Genomic DNA, 17,756 nt, shown 5'->3' on the forward strand with positions numbered 1-17,756 from the left:
TTATGTTTAAACTCATTACATCAGCAGGTGATCAATCTGCCCAGTGCTGAGTTGTGCAAAGACAGCGGGCTGAGTAATTAAAGACAGGCAGTGAGGTGGACGAGCTTCCATTCGTCCTGCCAATCACAGCAAGAGGTGACAGCACTGAACCACACACCTCCGCTCACTCTTCTGTTGTGCTAGAGCTCGACGAGTCCCGATCTAAAGATTACATTTACAGCACATGACTGCATTTCATGTTTGCAAGAGCTCTTAAGAAAAATAAGGCAAAACAAGTCAATTCACTTTTATTTATTTATTGTGCTTTATACAAAATAAATTGTTTCAAAACTACTTCACAGTGATACACAGAAAAATAGCATAATCAATGATGCAAACTTCATCAAATATGAGACGTTAAATTACATTTCTGAGGTCAATTTCATTCAGCTCAATTCAGTTCTAGTTTTGTTCTCATCTGATTGTGTCAGTTCCATTGAATCAATGATATTACTGAATTTGAAGTGTCTTAATTAGGGATGTAATGATTCACTCAACTCACGATTCGATTCGATTCACGATTATTATTTTTTTACAAAATGAGATTTAAGACAAATTATAAATTAAATGTGTCCTTTTATTATTGCTTGGACAAAATGCTGCACATTTCTTTGTGAAATTGAAATATAACACTATAATAATATACTAATATAGCACTTGTAAATTATTGCTCTTTTGTTGGTTTTGATTGCTTCTATTGTCCTCATTTGTAAGTCGCTTTGGATAAAAGCGTTTGCTAAATAACTAAATTTAAATATAACCAATGTAAATAACAAAACTACACTGAAATTTTGAAACAAGCCCCAAATCAACGATACAGCGTTTCCTTGGTTTCCGCTGTAAACAAAGCAGCGCTGCACTTATTAACTTTAATATGCATTATACAGAGGCAAGATGAAAAAATACCATCTAAACTTTTCTAAAGACAGTAAGTTCCCCTCAGACATGCATTCATATAAACTCCTGCCCCTAAATGAATCGCGATTTCTTTGGCATCTCAACCGATTTGAATTGTCACATATTTGAATCGATTTTCAACCGGCTCACGGTTAGTCATTACATCCCTAGTCTTAATCTGCAAATAATTAAGCCAAAGGCAACAGTGGCAAGAAACCCAAACAAAAAAATCTTGGGAGAAAGCAGGCTCAGAAACCAGCTCTCCTATGGCCTAAATAAATGAACCCAGGGTGATTTATGAGTCACAAGTCAGATTTGCAGACTGATAGTGTTCAACAATTTCTCCATCCAGCTATTTCTGCTTGAAATCACAAAACACTGGGAGAGAATGAGATTCATGTGGTTTATGTCCCCAGATCAATGAAAGGCTGCGGACCTCAAAATAAATGTGTAAAATTGTGGCTCTTAAGGATGAAGTTTCAGTTGTTGGATCATAGAAAGTGATCCTCCAACAGTATGAATCCCTGTCAAATCTGTCTCAAACCATATGGCAGTATTTGTTCACGTGGACATCTGTGCACTCAGTCTGCTGCTGTAAAGTCAGCATCACATGTCGACACTTCAGGCCTTCTCTCAGGTTTAGAGGACCACTTAGGCCTGTTTCAGGACTCCAGGCTTTTTATCTCCAAACATCTGAAGCATTACAGCAAATGTATTTCTCATCAGAATCTGCCTTTCACTTCCACCTCTGCCTTTGTTTGAGGCTTTAAAACAAGACACAGGGTTTCTGGGTCAGTGGTTGTGTATTAAAGCGTTCTGCTTTTAAAGTCTTTTGCTCCTCAGGACGAGACTTGGTTGCATATAAAGTGCATAGTGAGCTTGAACTCTGTTGGTGTAAAGAACAGAAACTGCTCTTTGTTAATAACTGGAATCTTTTCTGGGAGCGTACTAGGCTTTTTCGCGCTGATGGCCTACACCCCAGCAGAGTCAGAGCGGAGCTCATGTCGGACAACATCTCCGGGACGCTGCGCTCCATATGACTAGTAAGTCAATTCTCAAATGAACTATTTCATTAAGTCTTGACTATTTTTAAAGTTTGGGCTCCTAAACATTAGATCACTCTCACCCAAAGCAGTTATTGTAAATGAAATGATCACAGATCATAGTTTTGATGTACTCTGAGCTCCAAGCCGTCTGGTTGTTGGACACCAAGCATCTGAGAGTCTTCTCAACCTCCTGGTTGACCCTCTCGGTCTGTCCATTCGATTGGGGGTGAAAACCAGAGGACAGGCTAATGGATGCCCCAATCAGACGCCCGAACGACTTCCAGAACTGGGAGGTGAACTGAGATCCTCGGTCGGACACCATATCCTGGGGAAAGCCATGGATTCTGAAGACGTGCTGCATTAGCAACTCCGCTGTCTGACCTGCTGTGGGAATCTTGGGCAATGGTATGAGATGACAAGCCTTGGAAAATCGGTCTACCACCACCAGAATTACAGTGTTACCTTGAGAGCTTGGTAGACCAGTTACGAAGTCCAATGATATGTGGGACCAGGGGCGTGTAGGGATGGGTAGTGAGTGCAGTAAGCCATGAGGGTGGGTCCTGGGCTCCTTGTTCTGGGCACACACATTGCAGGCAGCAACAAAAGCCCGGACGTCCCGCTGCATGTTGGGCCACCAAAACCTTCTCTGAATGAGTTTCAATGATCTCGTGCTCCCAGGATGGCCCGAAGACAGAGAAGCATGACCCCACTGTAACACATCAGACCGCATGGAGTTAGGCACAAATAGACGACCCGGAGGTCCGTTACCTGGATCAGGATCTCGCCGTTGGGCCTTCCTCACTGCGGTCTCAACTCCCCACTGGATCGATGCCACCACTCTGGAACTAGGTAGGATTGGTTCGGGTCTGCCCTCCATCTCTGGTGGATCAAACTGTCTTGAGAGAGCATCAGGCTTTAAATACTTAGACCCTGGACGGTATGAGAGGGTAAAATCAAAGCGGTTAAAGAAAAGGGCCCAGCGCACCTGACGTGGGCACAATCTCTTGGCCTCCCGAATATAGGTGAGGTTCCTGTGATCCGTCCAGATGAGGAATGGGTGTTTGGCCCCCTCCAGCCACTGTCTCCACTCCTCTAGCGCCAACTTCACCGCTAACAGCTCCCGGTTACCGATATCATAATTCCTCTCGGCTGGGGAAAGTCGCCGAGAGAAGAACGCACAAGGATGAAGTTGGTGATCACTCCCTGCTCTCTGTGATAAGACTCCCCCTACCCCCACACTCGAAGCATCCACCTCGACTACAAAGGGTAACTCGGGATCTGGGAGAGTCAAGATGGGTGCAGACGTAAAGAGCTGCTTGAGTCGGTCGAATGCCAGGTTAGCCCTCTCAGTCCACCTAAAGGGACCTGCTGTCTTCTTGGTGAGAGTGGTCAGGGGTTCGGCTATAGCACTAAAGCCTCTGATGAACCGCCTATAAAAGTTTGCAAACCCCAGAAAGCGTTGAACCTCCTTAACGGAGCCTGGTTGGGGCCAATCCAGTATAGCCTGGATCTTGCCAGGATCCATCTGAACATTGCCACTTGAAACAATGAACCCAAGGAAAGAGACAGTGGGAACATGAAATTAGCTTTTCTCCAGCTTGACAAAAAGATCGTTCCTCAATAGCTGGGAGAGTAAGCTTCGGACAAGTTGGACGTGCTCTTGGTAGCAGCGAGAGAAGATTAGGATGTCATCAAGATATACATATACGAACTTGTCTAACATCTCTCGTAGCACATCATTAATAGGCGCCTGGAACACCGCGGGAGCTTTGACTAGCCCAAAGGGCATTACCTGATACTCGTAGTGCCCCTTGGGAGTATTGAAGGCCGTCTTCCACTCATCCCCTTCTCGTATTCGGACAAGGTGGTAGGCGTTCCGAAGGGCCAATTTAGTGAAGATGGCCGCCCCTTGAAGGAGTTCAAAGGCCATGGTCATTAATGGGAGAGGGTAGCGGTTCTTGACCGTGATGCGATTAAGGCCCCGGTAGTCAATACATGGCCGAAGCCCACCATCCTTCTTTCCCACAAAGAAGAAACCAGCCCCTGCCGGTGACGTAGATGGCCGGATGAACCCACTGTTGAGAGCGTCATTGATATACTCCTCCATGGCAGTTCTCTCTGGGGCGGAGAGGGAATAAAGCCTCCCTCGAGGAGGGTAGGTCTCCGGTTGCAGATCAATAGCGCAGTCATATGGTCTGTGGGGTGGCAAAGAGGCTGCGCGGGTCTTGCTAAACTTCACAGAGGTCTGTATATTCTAAGGGGACTCGAGATAGCTCAGGAGGCAGCACCTGGACTCCAGAAGAGACAGCTCGAGATAGTTAGCAGCTCTGTGGTTTGGACTGATGGTCTGTGTCCGGTGAGCAGAGTGATGATGTATGCCACCTTGCTGTTCGCTGTGGGGAAGCCGTTAGGTTGTAAACCAAATGTCAAAGTGCACTGAGTGATAAAGCCCCGACACCTCTCAGGGTTCCCATCATACCTCTCGGGTGCCGGCAGTCTTGGCTCGGGTAGAGGCCCGGAGAACAGGGGTGTGGACCCTTCAGCTGGAACGGATGGAGTAGTTAATACCGGGGAGGCTTGAGGCCTAGCCTGCTCACTCAGGCGCTGCAGTACCTCAGCTAGGATCTGTTCATGTCTGTGAATGGTGGTGGCTTGACCAGACAGAGCCGCTAGAATACGATCCTGGGAAGCCGTGCTTCCATAGAAAAATGCAAGAAATAAAAGATGAGCAAAAGGCAAAATCCAAAATCTCAATAAACTAGCTTAGGTGGTGAGGAAACACAGGTGTAGTAGGCTCAAGGCTGAACACAGGTGAGCAAATGGGGCACACTTAAATAGGCCAACATTAATTGGGTAAAGACACACGGCTGGGGGCATTCAAGTCCTAATGAGTAGTGATGTTATCTATCAACAGAAGCTAGGGCCACCTAGTGGCTAGGAGTGTTATTGCATAGCACCAGTGTAAGCGAAATGATGAGGAGTGTTACTAGTTAGTGCCAACTAGAGGTTGGGAGTGTCATTGCAATCAGGGAGATTTCTTCCAAGCTGGGCCTTACAAAGTTTGATTGCATCATATAATAATTGCTGTTAATATTGTTCATCGTCTGTTTTATTAAGTCTTAAATAGATTTTTGGCCCCCCGACTGAGCCTGGATTCTCCCAAGGTTTTTCTCCATTCTGTCACCGATGGAGTTTTGGTTCCTTGCCGCTGTTGCCTCTGGCTTGCTTAGTTGGGGACACTTCATTTCCAGCGATATCGTTGACATGAGTGCAAAGATACTATTTAAACTGAGCTGGATGTTGACATCACTGAATTCTATGATGAACTGTCTTTAACTGAAAAATTAGTGTTTACTATTGTCATTTTGCATTATTGACACACTATTTTCCTAATTAATGCTGTTCAGTTGCTTTGACACAATCTGTATTGTTAAAAGCACTATATAAATAAAGGTGACTTGACTTGACTTGTTGTGATAATGCCACCAGTTTAACAGTGTGGAAGATCCCAGTGCTACATGCTATGACTGGCAGAAACAGACAATTGTAAGAAAACAGATTTCTTACAATATAGCATGGTGAAAACCATTTAACACATCTATTCCCATAATCACCCATTGTGTCATGATGTTAACTGATATGGTTTAAAAGAACTACACAAAGCTGAGGGAATGCACTGTAATAAAAAAGTGGCGCTGAGCTCTCAGAGTTCAGACTAAACTGACAGCTAAGCAGTTTCCTCTCATTCACTTAAAGTCATCCGTCATGTGAAAATGAGCGAGGCAGATTTGGCAGGTTTGTGGTTTATGTTTGCAGGACATGGACTAATGCAGCAGCTGTGGAGTGCTGCTGATATGTTACCTGTCTTGTGTAAAGACTTTTAAAGGGGTCATATGATGCGATTTCAAGTTTTGCTTTCTCTTTGGAGTGTTACAAGCCGATTGTGCATAGATAAGATCCCTGAAGATGCAAAGACTAAAGTCTCAAACCCAAAGAGATATTCTTTATCAAAGTTAAGACTCTGCCACACCCCCCTAAAACAGCTCGTTCTAACACGCCCCCACATATCTACCTCACTATGTGGAAATATTAGCAAAATGCGCCCAAATTGTGCACGCAAAGAAAGAAGGCGTGGTTTCAGTAAGCGCAGTTACTGTTTTGTTATTAGTTTAAGTATTTGCTATTGACTGTTCAAATGCGGAGTTTTGCGCATCGTGTGTGTGTGTGAGCGAGAGAGAGAGCAAGAGAGAGAGAGCCCGAGAGACAGAGAGTGAGAGAGAGAGAGAGGGGGGGAGGGTCACATCACAGTGGAGTCAGCTGTCTTAACCGTGGCTTGTGTACTGTAAATACATATTCATCACTGTGTCTGTCACGCGACTCTGTTCCCCTTTTGGGCTCTGTCTTTACATTTATTTTGAAAGATGAAGCTGCGATTATGGTAAGGGGCATTACATTTCCGACGCGTGTTTGTGGTGTTCGTCCAATCACAATGCACTGGGTCAGCTGGCCAATCAGAGCAGACTGCGCTTGTCGGAAGGAGGGACTTTGTAGAAAACAAAGCTTTTGAGAGAGGCGGGGCATAGAGGACCTACAATAATGTACAGTATTTGAAAAAGAATGTGTTTTTTGAACATTAAAGCATGTCAACATATTCTGTTACACAAAATAATGATCTTTAAAAAAAGCATCATATGACCGCTTTAAGTTCCTTCCTGTCTGGTGTGGTTTGTAGTTTTTCTGTTTATTTGCCCTCTTGTTGCCCCCGGGTGTTTATTTGTTTGCAGCCCCAGAGTTTCCCTTGTTCAGTGTCTGGTGTTGTTCGTTGTGACTGTTTCGTCAGAGTTCGTCAGCGCTGATTTTTTCTACATCTCTCCAGAAGTATTGTCCATTCAACATATTATCATTAAAGTGCTCCAGTGTTGAATGGATGGATAATATCAGAGTGAAAAATAACACTACATACTGTGAAAACTCAGCAGCAGTCATATTCTGATTTTTAAGTTTCTTCCACACAAATCTGCATATCTTGCACATACTATTGTGTTCTTTCCCTTAATAGCAACTAAAAACATCAGGATAAACACGGATGTCACAGATGTTTTGTTTGTACTTCATAGTTTTAATAAAGCTCTTAATTGTGAAGCACTGTTTCTACACCATCAGTAATTCAGTCTGCTTCCCCTGCTGTGTCACCTAGAGCACCAGCTTTATAAATATACTGGTTAGCTGCACTTCAGAAATTTCATTCATTCATTATTAAATAATTTTAAACTGTCTAATGCAATTGAAAAAAGCTGAACAATTGGCATTTTACCGGATACTACTATAAAATATCTTTGGCAGCTTTGGTGGCCTTTTATTGTGGCCAGCCTAAGGCACACCTGTGCAATAATCATGCTGTCTAATCAGCATCTAGATATGCCACACCTGTGAGGTGGATGGATTATCTCGGCAAAGGAGAAGTGCTCACGAACACAGATTTAGACAGATTTGTGAACAATATTTGAGAGAAATAGGCCTTTTGTGTACATAGAAAAAGTCTTAGATCTTTGAGTTCAGCTCATGAAAAATGGGGGCAAAAACAAAAGTGTTGCATCTATAATTTTGTTCAGTGTAGTATTATGCATTATGTAGTACATTTTTTCAATAAACACACATAGCCAGTAATGCCAAACAACATCATTTAATACCATATTCTTCACATTATTATTAAATAAATAAGTAGATAAATATTTCCTCCAGAACTGGTTGTCAAAATTACATATCTGATCTTCTGATGCAGCTTTGCTAGATATAGCAGAAATACCACACAAAAATATATTTGTTTACAACAACAGATAAACAGGTAAATGTATAAATACAACAAATCACTACTAGGTCACTGAAATATGTCCTTCATACACAGTTGTACTGGAAATCTCTCTCACACACACACACATACACACTTGGTAAATATGAGCAAAATATGCTGTAAAAAAGTTTATCTTCTTAGTCTTTCATTGAGAATATTTGCAAAAATATAACATTTGATTGAATTCATTATATAATTATTATATAATGCCAGAAAATAATTACTGATGCAGCTTTGCTAGATATAGCAGAAATACCACACAAAAATATATTTGTTTACAACAACAGATAAACAGGTAAATGTATAAATACAACAAATCACTACTAGGTCACTGAAATATGTCCTTCATACACAGTTGTACTGGAAATCTCTCTCACACACACACACACACACACTTGGCACGCTTGGTAAATATGAGCAAAATATGCTGTAAAAAAGTTTATCTTCTTAGTGTTTCATTGAGAATATTTGCAAAAATATAACATTTGATTGAATTCATTATATAATTATTATATAATGCCAGAAAATAATTATAGAACAAAAACTGCAATATAAAGAGATGATTTAATTGAGGGTTATATTTGTTGGATTATTTTGAATGAAAGACACTTTTTCATTTAAAACACTTTTCCACAGTCTGTTTTGCTCACGTTCACCAGAGCTGCACACTGTATGACATTATGAATATATATTCACTCACATTCAAGTCAACAGATCTCCTGACACAGAGGCATGACATGACATCAGGTTAGGCTGTCAAACTAAGTAAATCAAGGCAATTTAACACACTTTAAAACATATCCCACATCACCATCACGATTCTATTTCTAATGTCTAGAGCCGTTTGACTTTAATAAAATTAATTATATTTATTATGCCATATCAATATTTGATGGGAAACGCCCCTACGTGAAGATTCAAAGACATTACTGCGGCAGATGAAAACACTGATTAGACATTATATAGATAGATAGTGTCTTTACAAGTCAATATACGTACTGTTTGTTTCACATTTGATGTGCATTGAAGCATTATGTGTGTTTGAGAGGTATATACTGCACTGAAGGGCTAGTCTGCCAATAGGCTTTAGCCACATCAGCTATGAATGATGTAAGCAAGTAAAGAGGAGAGATATTCAAGAGAGCATCTGATTAGACAGAAATTTGTGCTTTTGAAATGAGTCCATTTTCTCAGAAAAGAGAAACCAAACAAACATCATAAAAGTCAATAATCGATGTCCTAAAAACTACTATAAAGACTAAAAGCTACAAAATCATTTGTGCGTGTACCCACACCTCAAGCACACAGACTTTGCACAGCATGTAAACACCTCTGATAGTGTTGTGCCGGCTCATGTCAAACACTTCTTTGCACCAAGCAGCAACACTTCTGGTGCCAGGAGGAGCATTCAAATGTTCTGATGTCATACGGGACAAACCCAAATCCTTCTGTCATTGTCTGATTCATCTGTAAGCACTTAAAACAGGTTAAAGAATGACTTTAAATATTGAGAATTGTAACTTTATATTTCCTGTACACACAGTTCAGTCGTGACAACTCTTGGTGTGAACGTTTCTGATGGAGTTAGTAGACCTGGTGTTGCTAGACTAGACAAGAACAGAGACTTGCTACTGCTGAAACACAGACACAGACATATATCCACTCGACAAACACAAAACACGAAGCCCAGACAATGCGCTTCAACCACTGAGGCATGTGTTCGGCTGCTGCTCAAGTTTACCAGTTGTATTTGTTCCCGGTCCAGCCTGCAGCTGAAATATCTGTCCTGAGCACTGATCTCTATATGACCGGACTGCTGATGGATTCCACTGCAAGCGTCCCGGAGGCTGTATTTATATCCCCAAACAACAATAGGCATCACTGACTGACAGCCAGTATAATGAACTGAAATGAGCCGGTGTGATTGGTTTTTAGGAGATGTGTCTGCATATTAATTGTCACTGTGGACGTTTATAATCTTTATGGTCAATTTGTGCAGGATAAGCTATATATAGACATCTTTAAGATGGGTGTGTCTGCTGCACACTGAGACCACTACGCAAACACTAGATATATTACATATAATTATATATAACCTAGTTATGTGTTACTGGGCTGACATACAGGCAGGTTTATTCAAACTAATCACCTACTGTGAACATCTGAGCTGGTTTGGCTAGAGTTTACATAGTTCAATGCAGGTCCAAGCTTAATAAAACATTGCTAAAGCATCAGTCGCTAATATTCTCAGCACATTAGAGAGAAATTCCTGATGGCAGGCCGCAGCTGCAGCAAACACTGAAGCATGACTATTTAAATCAAGCTCATTGGCTGATGGATTACAGGCAGAGCACCAATCAGCTTGGCCCATGCAGAACACGAGGCAGATTACTGCACATAAATCAACTCTTTCGTTAGTTTTATGTCTATGCATACCGTCAACACTACCAACGTGATTCTATCAATGAAGGAGCTTTGCTACTGAAAATACTTTTCTAAAGATTTTACATGACGTTCTCAGCAATAAGGTGGTAACATCGGCATGAGGTAATTCTCACAGCTTTACTACAGAGACGCAGCACTGATGCAGATGATTTAAACGTGACGATAATAAATCATTCTAATGACGTGGATCTCTATCATGAAAAGTAACCATCATTTTTACCTTTCTGGTCAAATTTTGCACTGCAAACATCATTGACAGCTTTAAGTTGCCAGTGCTGGCAAGTGACCATTATATAAGCGGTATAATCCATGGCTAGGTGTTCATTACACGATTTTAATATACTCCATAGAGCCAACCAGATTTTTTGTCTCCACCTTTTGCATTAAAATCACGTAACTCATTATAATGATAAAAATCACACAAGTAGTAGCAGGGTCTTGCAATACAGTATCTGCAGCAAGTTTGCATATGAATGGCATTAGAGTGAATAGTGACTTAAATTCCCCAAAGAAAGCCGTGGCTTCAGAAGACATGGAGAACCCAGTTTATATTAGGCGTCTACATCAACTTACATAAAAATATACAAAACACAATATACTTGCTGTGTAAATATGTGATTTACATTATACTTAAATTTGAAGTACCTGCATGCAATGAATTACACAGTTGACCGGACCCTAAACCTACAGCCGACTCCATCCGTACCCCAAACTCAATAGCAGCAAATGCCAATCTGGCAAGAGTTTTGCAGAACAGCATGCATGTAAACAAAAACCACACTAGATCAAATGTAAATGCTAATGCTAATATTAAGCAGGACCAACTTGGAATATAGTGCATGTGCCACGAGGAGTACTTTTCTATCATCTTTGGAGCTTAACAGTCTGTTTGCTTTCAAATACCAGACTTGAGGCTGTGTAAGTAAAGACTGCATGTTCGCTTTTGGGCGAACCATTGTCTTCAAGCATGATATGGATTACAGACAGTAACAGATGCTTTTAAAAACATATTGCTCTATAACAGTTATATTCTAAGCAGAAAAAAGGAATAAACGTAAGCTTGTTTCATACATACCATCAATCACGTCAGGTCAGGTCAATAGTAATTGCACTACTTGTTCCCCCTCCATTAGTATTGCACAGTTTTCCCTGTTTGGCCTGCTGTCATCCTCTTCCAGGGTGCAGCTTGCTCATTTCATCTTCAGTATGTAATCGTTCCTGTCTCTCTACTGGTGCTCAGCGCTGGAGTTCGGGCTCACGTTGCCCTCGTCAGTCAGGACGTCTGTGTTCACGAACGTTCCTGCCACAGCAGCCAGCTCTGACAGGATGATATTGTCGTGGGCGACGAGCGTGGTCTTGTCCATCGTTTCTTTGCTGTGTCTGGAAACCACTGCATCTAGGAAGTCATACTTGGGCGAGAGCGTGCCGCTCTCAAACAGATACTTGGCAGCATATGAGAAGGCAGCGTTGCTCAGAAGTGAAGCCAGCATGGAGACCGTCTTATAGGGGAACCTCTGCTCTACGAAGCGCTCCACCTCCCGCGTGAGACGCTGCTCCTTCTGGCGCATCTGCCAGCCGGGGTAGTAGATGAACGGGGGAAGCCTGAGGTACGGCTCGCCCCCACCGACCCGCAGCAGCAGCCCGAAGACGTAGCCGGCCACCGAGCCGTAGGTGTTGGTGCCCTTGATGAACAGCACGCAGAGGAGCTGAGGGAAGATGATAACGTACACCAGGTCTGAGCTCAGGTACCACAGGCCGTAAACGGAGCCCGTCAGGAGGGCCATGGCAGTCGCTAGCGCTCCAAACACAAAGATGGTGATCCTCATCACCCACACGATCTCACGGTCCGACGCCTGCGGAGCCACACGTTAAAAAAAGCAGTGGTTTCATGCGGCTGCACGACATTTGTAGTAAATCTAATAACTCAAAACATCACATCACAATGGCCTTTTTCCATCAGTGCACATTATTCTTAATTTAAAACAAGTTTTTGTTATCTTTCTTCAAAATATAAAAAATGAAACGAAAGTCCATTGATGTTATCTGGGCCACACAATAATAAACGGTTACAGACAAACTATTTGGACAAACTCACAACCAGGTCTGGCTCCATTCTTGTTTAGTGTTCAATGAAGACATTATAACACTTCAGCATGACAGTGCCGAGGGATGAAGAATTTATGTGGGCCAAAACCCAGAAACAGGTTCTAGCACTTCTGGTTCCATTGTCCTGAAGTCGATGGGTTTTTCAAATGTTTTTTCTGTTAAATGCCTAAAATAAAGTCTGTGGTGAACACAAGTTTAGACTATTTTCACGTTTTATTTTCCATAAGTAATACCCTTTTGTGATTTTTTTTCTAGAAAAATGCAGTTGCTAACAAGTGTCTAAATGGCACTACAGAGGTTGTTGGGACATTAAACATCATCACATCGAACGGGTAACTCAACTACTCACTAGTCTAATAATCGCACTTCTGCAAACTACTGTAACTCAAACATTCAGAGAAAATGTTTTGAAATACAGACTGAAAGAGTTGTTGAAGCTTAAAGGGGGGGTCTAATGCTATTTCATGCATTCAGAGTTATGTGACGAATGTTTTATAAACAAGGCCCAGTTCGACGGTGGATTTACAGATTGTTTGTTACTGAAAGATGGAGCGGTCCCAGCGATAGAAGATCCCGGTCATGAGTCGGAACCGCAGGCGGTGAATAAAACTGCAGCAAATGTCTGTGTTTTGTTGCCAATCAGCCCGTGACTCTTTAGCTCCTCAAGGAGCTCGGCTGTTTTCGGAGAGAAGCGTAAAGCTCTTTTATAAATCTGATAAAACTAAAGATTCTTGGGAGATATGAAGGATGCAATACTACTCTATAGGTACTCAAGATTAACATGAGATTGGCCGAAATTGTGTGTGTTATGTCCAAAGAGAAAGGAAAACTTGAAATCACATCATATGACCCCTTTAATGGTGGTGAATGCTGAGGTCATGTGACCATGATGTAGTTTGTTTATAGCCTACATTTAGCTTTTTACTTCTGCTGATTTCAAAATTTCAAAGAGTTGTGTTAATTTGTTGAGACCATCACAATGAACAAAACATGTAAGAATCGTAAACTTTTGTTGGTCACCGAGCTTATTTTCTGCTACAATCCAAAAGAAAATGGAAAAATGAATTTGAATCAGGTCTCCTGTGGTGGAGGAGAATTTGTAATAATATTGTTAAAAAACATTGTTTCTAATGACAGGAGTCTGTTTTTTTTAGGTTGCTTAAGTTGTGTTTGCACAGGTTTTACACAGAAATGCCATACGAGTTCATCAATGAATGAGAGCCACTGTGGTCACAAGTGGAATGATAGTATGAAGAACTTACCGACTGCCGAAAAGCAAGCTGGTAAATATTTCGAGCGAACATGGAGCTGGCTGAGAGGATGGAGGAGTCTGCGGAGGACATCACAGCAGCCGACACCGCCCCCAAACCAAAGAAAGAGACGAACGGAGGGCAGAGATGCTGCAGGACGATGGGCAGGATCATGTCCGACTCGTCCTTCTCCACCGGAGGAACCGGACCATACGACGTCTGATTCCAGTCTCAACACACACACATACATCGTGTTCATCATGTGAGTATCATTTGTAATGTGCGAAGCAGAAATATTATATAAAATATGAAATGCATGTTATTTCACATATGTGACCCTGGACCACAAAACCAGTCATAATTTACAAAATATCTTCATGGAACATTGAACATTGGATTTTGGCATAAAAGAAAAATCTATAATTCTGATCCATACAATGTATTGTTGGCTATTGCTACAAATATCCCCCAGCGACTTAACACTGCTTTTGTGCTGCAGGGACACAAATAGATACATGCAATATAATCTTCTGTAATGGAAAATAAACATTCTTGAAATAATGTGCCTGATTTAACTGTGAAGTATGTAATAACTGATTTATTATGTGTTTTGTAAATCAGTCTTTATTCATTTGGGCTGAACAGTAAACATCTGCTGATTAGCTGAGACTCTGATTCGCAGCTTTAATGAAGCCCCTGTAGATACGGCCGTAATCAGCTAAACGCACGACTCCTCAAACATGAATGACAGCAGCCATCTGGAGTCATCAGCGGTGAAATCCCCTGTCGCTGGCAGCTGATCTCAGATCCATCTCACTACAGAGATGTGGGAAACACAGCCGTATCTTCAGGAAGATTCTGCTGCATCTCCAAACACGCGTTACCTGTGGAGGCTCCTATAGCGCCGATCAGAACCGACGGCACGGCCATGACCAGACAGCCGAACGCAGCCAGGAAGGACAGGATTTGAGCGTAGCTGGCCGAGGAGGCGGAGAGGACTCGCTGGAAATACACCTGCCATGGGATCCCACCCAGCATCTGCACACACACACACACACACACACACAGTCAAAACTAGACCATCCCCTTTAAACAGCAGAATTCGATGTGGCAGGAGTCCAGGAACCCTGAACCTAACGTAACATATGAATACAGTATGTGTCGATCGGTTTTCTGCACAGCAGCTCTGTCTACAGTAGATTTAACCACTGTGCTAGAGGGCCACACCGAGTGTGGAGTTGTTTCTTGAGTTAACAGAACACAATGCATCTCCAGACCATACAGCAGTACAAATCCTACAATAAGATGCAGACCTTTGTGGTGTTTTCCTAAACCAGATTTCTCGATACAGTTTTGCATTAATGTTTCGATGTATTGAAATAAAATATCAGTGATTTCAGTGTGGGCTTTGCTTTATGTGGCGAGTGTGTTTCTGCACTGACTCACAAGAAGACAGAAGTTATCAGCCCACATCCAGCCATCAGAAGGATCGATCTCTCCCAGCCACGGCGACTGAAACACTGTGTTTACTGCGGTGACGCCGATGTCTGACACAGCGGGATGCGACAGGGCAAACGGCACGCTTATCCACTAAATATAGACACGGGGAAAAATCACACGGATATATACTGACATTTTCAATGACATCCAGCTGCTATTAACTCAATGCCAACTCTTTAACAACACAAGCTAGGTCAAAATAGACAGTGGGGCAATCAGTATTGTGACATGTTAAAGATGGAGTGGAAATGATAAAACCTTATTTTAGATATTTGTAGCTAGCAGTTGCATGCCTTTCATTCGCTAATAAACCCACCAATCACATAAGGCCACTTGTTTTATTATTTTCTAAATATGAAAGAGGCAGAAAGCATGAGATAAATTATTTGTTGCACAGTAAATGCAGATGTTTGTTACTGAGTCAGAGGACACCGGGGCCATGATCAGGTTAGGGAGAAACACGCAGACCAAAAGCTTAGGCTCAGCAGTTAAATTCTATCCAGTTTCATTATTTAGTAAATGTGTGGCTTCTCTTGAATACAGGTGGGCTTCAGTGACTTTGCGTTAATGGTTATTTAGCTGCATTACACACCTGGAAATAAGTCATTCTGCCGACATGTAGATGTGTGTAGAGAAGACTCACCAAACCTATGAAAATGCAGAAGAGCTGGACGACATCTGTGTACGCCACCGAGTACAGTCCCCCGACCAGCGTGTAGAAGATGGCAATCAAGGCTGAAATCACCACTGACATGCTGATGTTGATATCTACTATCACGCTCAGTGTTGCTCCTGTGCAGACGACAGCGAGGCTTTTGTTCTGCGCTCAGACAACACTGACGTGTCTATGAAGCTTTACGCATATTAAATGTAGTGTATTTTCATACCCAAGGCTGACAAAATGGCGGCTGACCAGAAGATCTCTCCCAGTAAAGCAGGTATGAAGAGCAGGCCTCCCATTCTCTTGCCATAGAGCTGCTGGAACGGGTCGAGCATCGTCACATAGCCTCGAGAGCGCATGGGCTTCGCAAAGAACAACCCACCTGGACCAAATAGAGCACACTGTCAAACTGACCACATACTACATACTAAGGGATAAGACGGTATGCATGGTAAACATCAGCTCTCAGAACATGAGGCATTGTATTTTAAAGACCCTGTGCATCGGGTCTCTTTATTTGACAGACAACAGCCTTTAGTATTTGTAACAGCCATGACTTGGTATTTTGTGATTGTGTTGAGAGACATTCGCATTCAAAGATAACAGGCATGGACTAAAAGCCACAAACCTCTCGTTTTCATTTAATGTGGTAATACACTGATTTCAAATCCCTGGATCATTAGCATAATATCATCTCACCTACTACTAAACTGAGTGCGTAACCGAACGGCGCCTGAGCCCAAGCCAGGCCGGATCCGGGCAGATACACGGACTCTGCGGTGCCGTTGATGTAGCCTCCTCCGACCCACGTGGCTGCGATCAGAGAACGAATCGTGAAGACATACGGTGACAAGAGCTCACTGTGTGCCTGTGTTCAACCTGATTTCATGCATGTATGTGTGCGAACACAGTGAGGAGGAAAGTGCTTCATGGCTGTGTGTTCTTTAGCAGACACACTATATTTACTTCTTGTTTATTCCATTTAGTTTTAATATTCCCATTAACTAAACAGAACAATTTCTTGAATACCTTTATTTCTAATGAGCCTATTGGGTAGACAAAAGAAAGAAGAAAAATTATTTCTCAGAAGGAAAAAACCCAGTCTTTTCTTCCAAAAACAAGATTAAAATAAAAAGACAAAAAATTTGTAGAAGTCACCTCAAAACAAGTCACTAACTCAGGAAATATCCTTCTTATCAACCATCATGCATGAAATAATAAATAAATATATAAACAAAAGTTTATAAGAGTGAGATGAGCGAGACTCACCTGTCATGGTAAATCCGCCTACAAACAGACCGATGTCTCGGCCGCCGACCATGATGGACTCACTGCGGTCTGTTCCCTGCGAGATCCCAGAGTTTTTGTTCTTCCACGCTGCCCAGATTCCCACGACTAAAATCAGCAGGTAGAAGATGACGATGGCCAGCAGTCCTTCCACATGAATGGCCATCTTACACTGACCCACACAAATCACAGCAACACTACAACAATTCGTTCTGTCGCTGTAATCATTTAGGAAGAACACTTTCACATACTGACATAGGAAAAGGAAATATGCTAAATAATATGCATAGCTTAATTATTATCATTACTTTTTATTTAGTTTTTCTTTTATCTGTCACAACACTTTTTGTTGCATACATACAAGCTTTCCATTTGAATGCAACTTTCTTTATTTTATTAGAATAACAATTTAGTTTTCATTTAAAATTAAACAATGGTATGACTAAAAGCAACAAGTTTGACTCATACTACAGTACATAGTAAAAATAAAATCAATAAAGCAAACAAAATAAAAAGGAAAGGTATTGTTAGCTACCTCTGGAGACAGTCAGTGAATCCTAAGCGAGCAGAATGAAGACAGGAGCGGCTGAGGACTGGAAGAGGATGAACTTATCAACTGTTCTCTCTCTCTCTCTCTCTCTCCTCTCTCTCTCTCTCTCTCTCTCATCCCGGGG

At 42.0% G+C, this 17,756-nt stretch overlaps 2 protein-coding genes across 2 annotated transcripts; both read right to left on the minus strand.

The window, feature by feature from the left end:
- Positions 1–3,564: 3,564 nt before the first annotated feature.
- On the minus strand, positions 3,565–4,089 carry LOC107559202 (RNA-directed DNA polymerase homolog). Its single transcript, XM_016242958.1, has one exon. It carries the CDS (start codon positions 4,087–4,089, stop codon positions 3,565–3,567), a length of 525 nt encoding a protein of 174 aa, XP_016098444.1.
- A 6,757-nt stretch (positions 4,090–10,846) lies between these two features.
- LOC107559205 (high-affinity choline transporter 1-like) lies at positions 10,847–17,248 on the minus strand. The gene is made up of 8 exons (XM_016242959.1): positions 17,065–17,248; positions 16,495–16,608; positions 16,022–16,177; positions 15,778–15,926; positions 15,081–15,224; positions 14,519–14,672; positions 13,647–13,864; positions 10,847–12,131 (listed from the first exon to the last, which is right to left on the minus strand). The coding sequence occupies exons 1-8, from the start codon at positions 17,246–17,248 to the stop codon at positions 11,505–11,507; spliced, it is 1,746 nt and encodes a 581-aa protein (XP_016098445.1). The 3' UTR covers positions 10,847–11,504.
- Positions 17,249–17,756: the final 508 nt, after the last annotated feature.

This window comes from Sinocyclocheilus grahami, unplaced genomic scaffold (genome assembly GCF_001515645.1).
Source record: "Sinocyclocheilus grahami isolate Dianchi unplaced genomic scaffold, SAMN03320097.WGS_v1.1 scaffold678.1, whole genome shotgun sequence".
Lineage (NCBI taxonomy): Eukaryota > Metazoa > Chordata > Actinopteri > Cypriniformes > Cyprinidae > Sinocyclocheilus > Sinocyclocheilus grahami.

Coding starts and splice junctions, on each gene's coding strand:
- LOC107559202 (XM_016242958.1), bottom strand. CDS start 4,089: ATGGAGGAGTATATCAATGACGCTCTCAACAGTGGGTTCATCCGGCCA.
- LOC107559205 (XM_016242959.1), bottom strand. CDS start 17,248: ATGGCCATTCATGTGGAAGGACTGCTGGCCATCGTCATCTTCTACCTG. Junction 15,927..16,021: donor CGCCATTTTGTCAGCCTTGG/GTATGAAAATAC, acceptor TCGTCTGCACAG/GAGCAACACTGAGCGTGATA. Junction 12,132..13,646: donor AGCTTGCTTTTCGGCAGTCG/GTAAGTTCTTCA, acceptor GTGGCTCCGCAG/GCGTCGGACCGTGAGATCGT.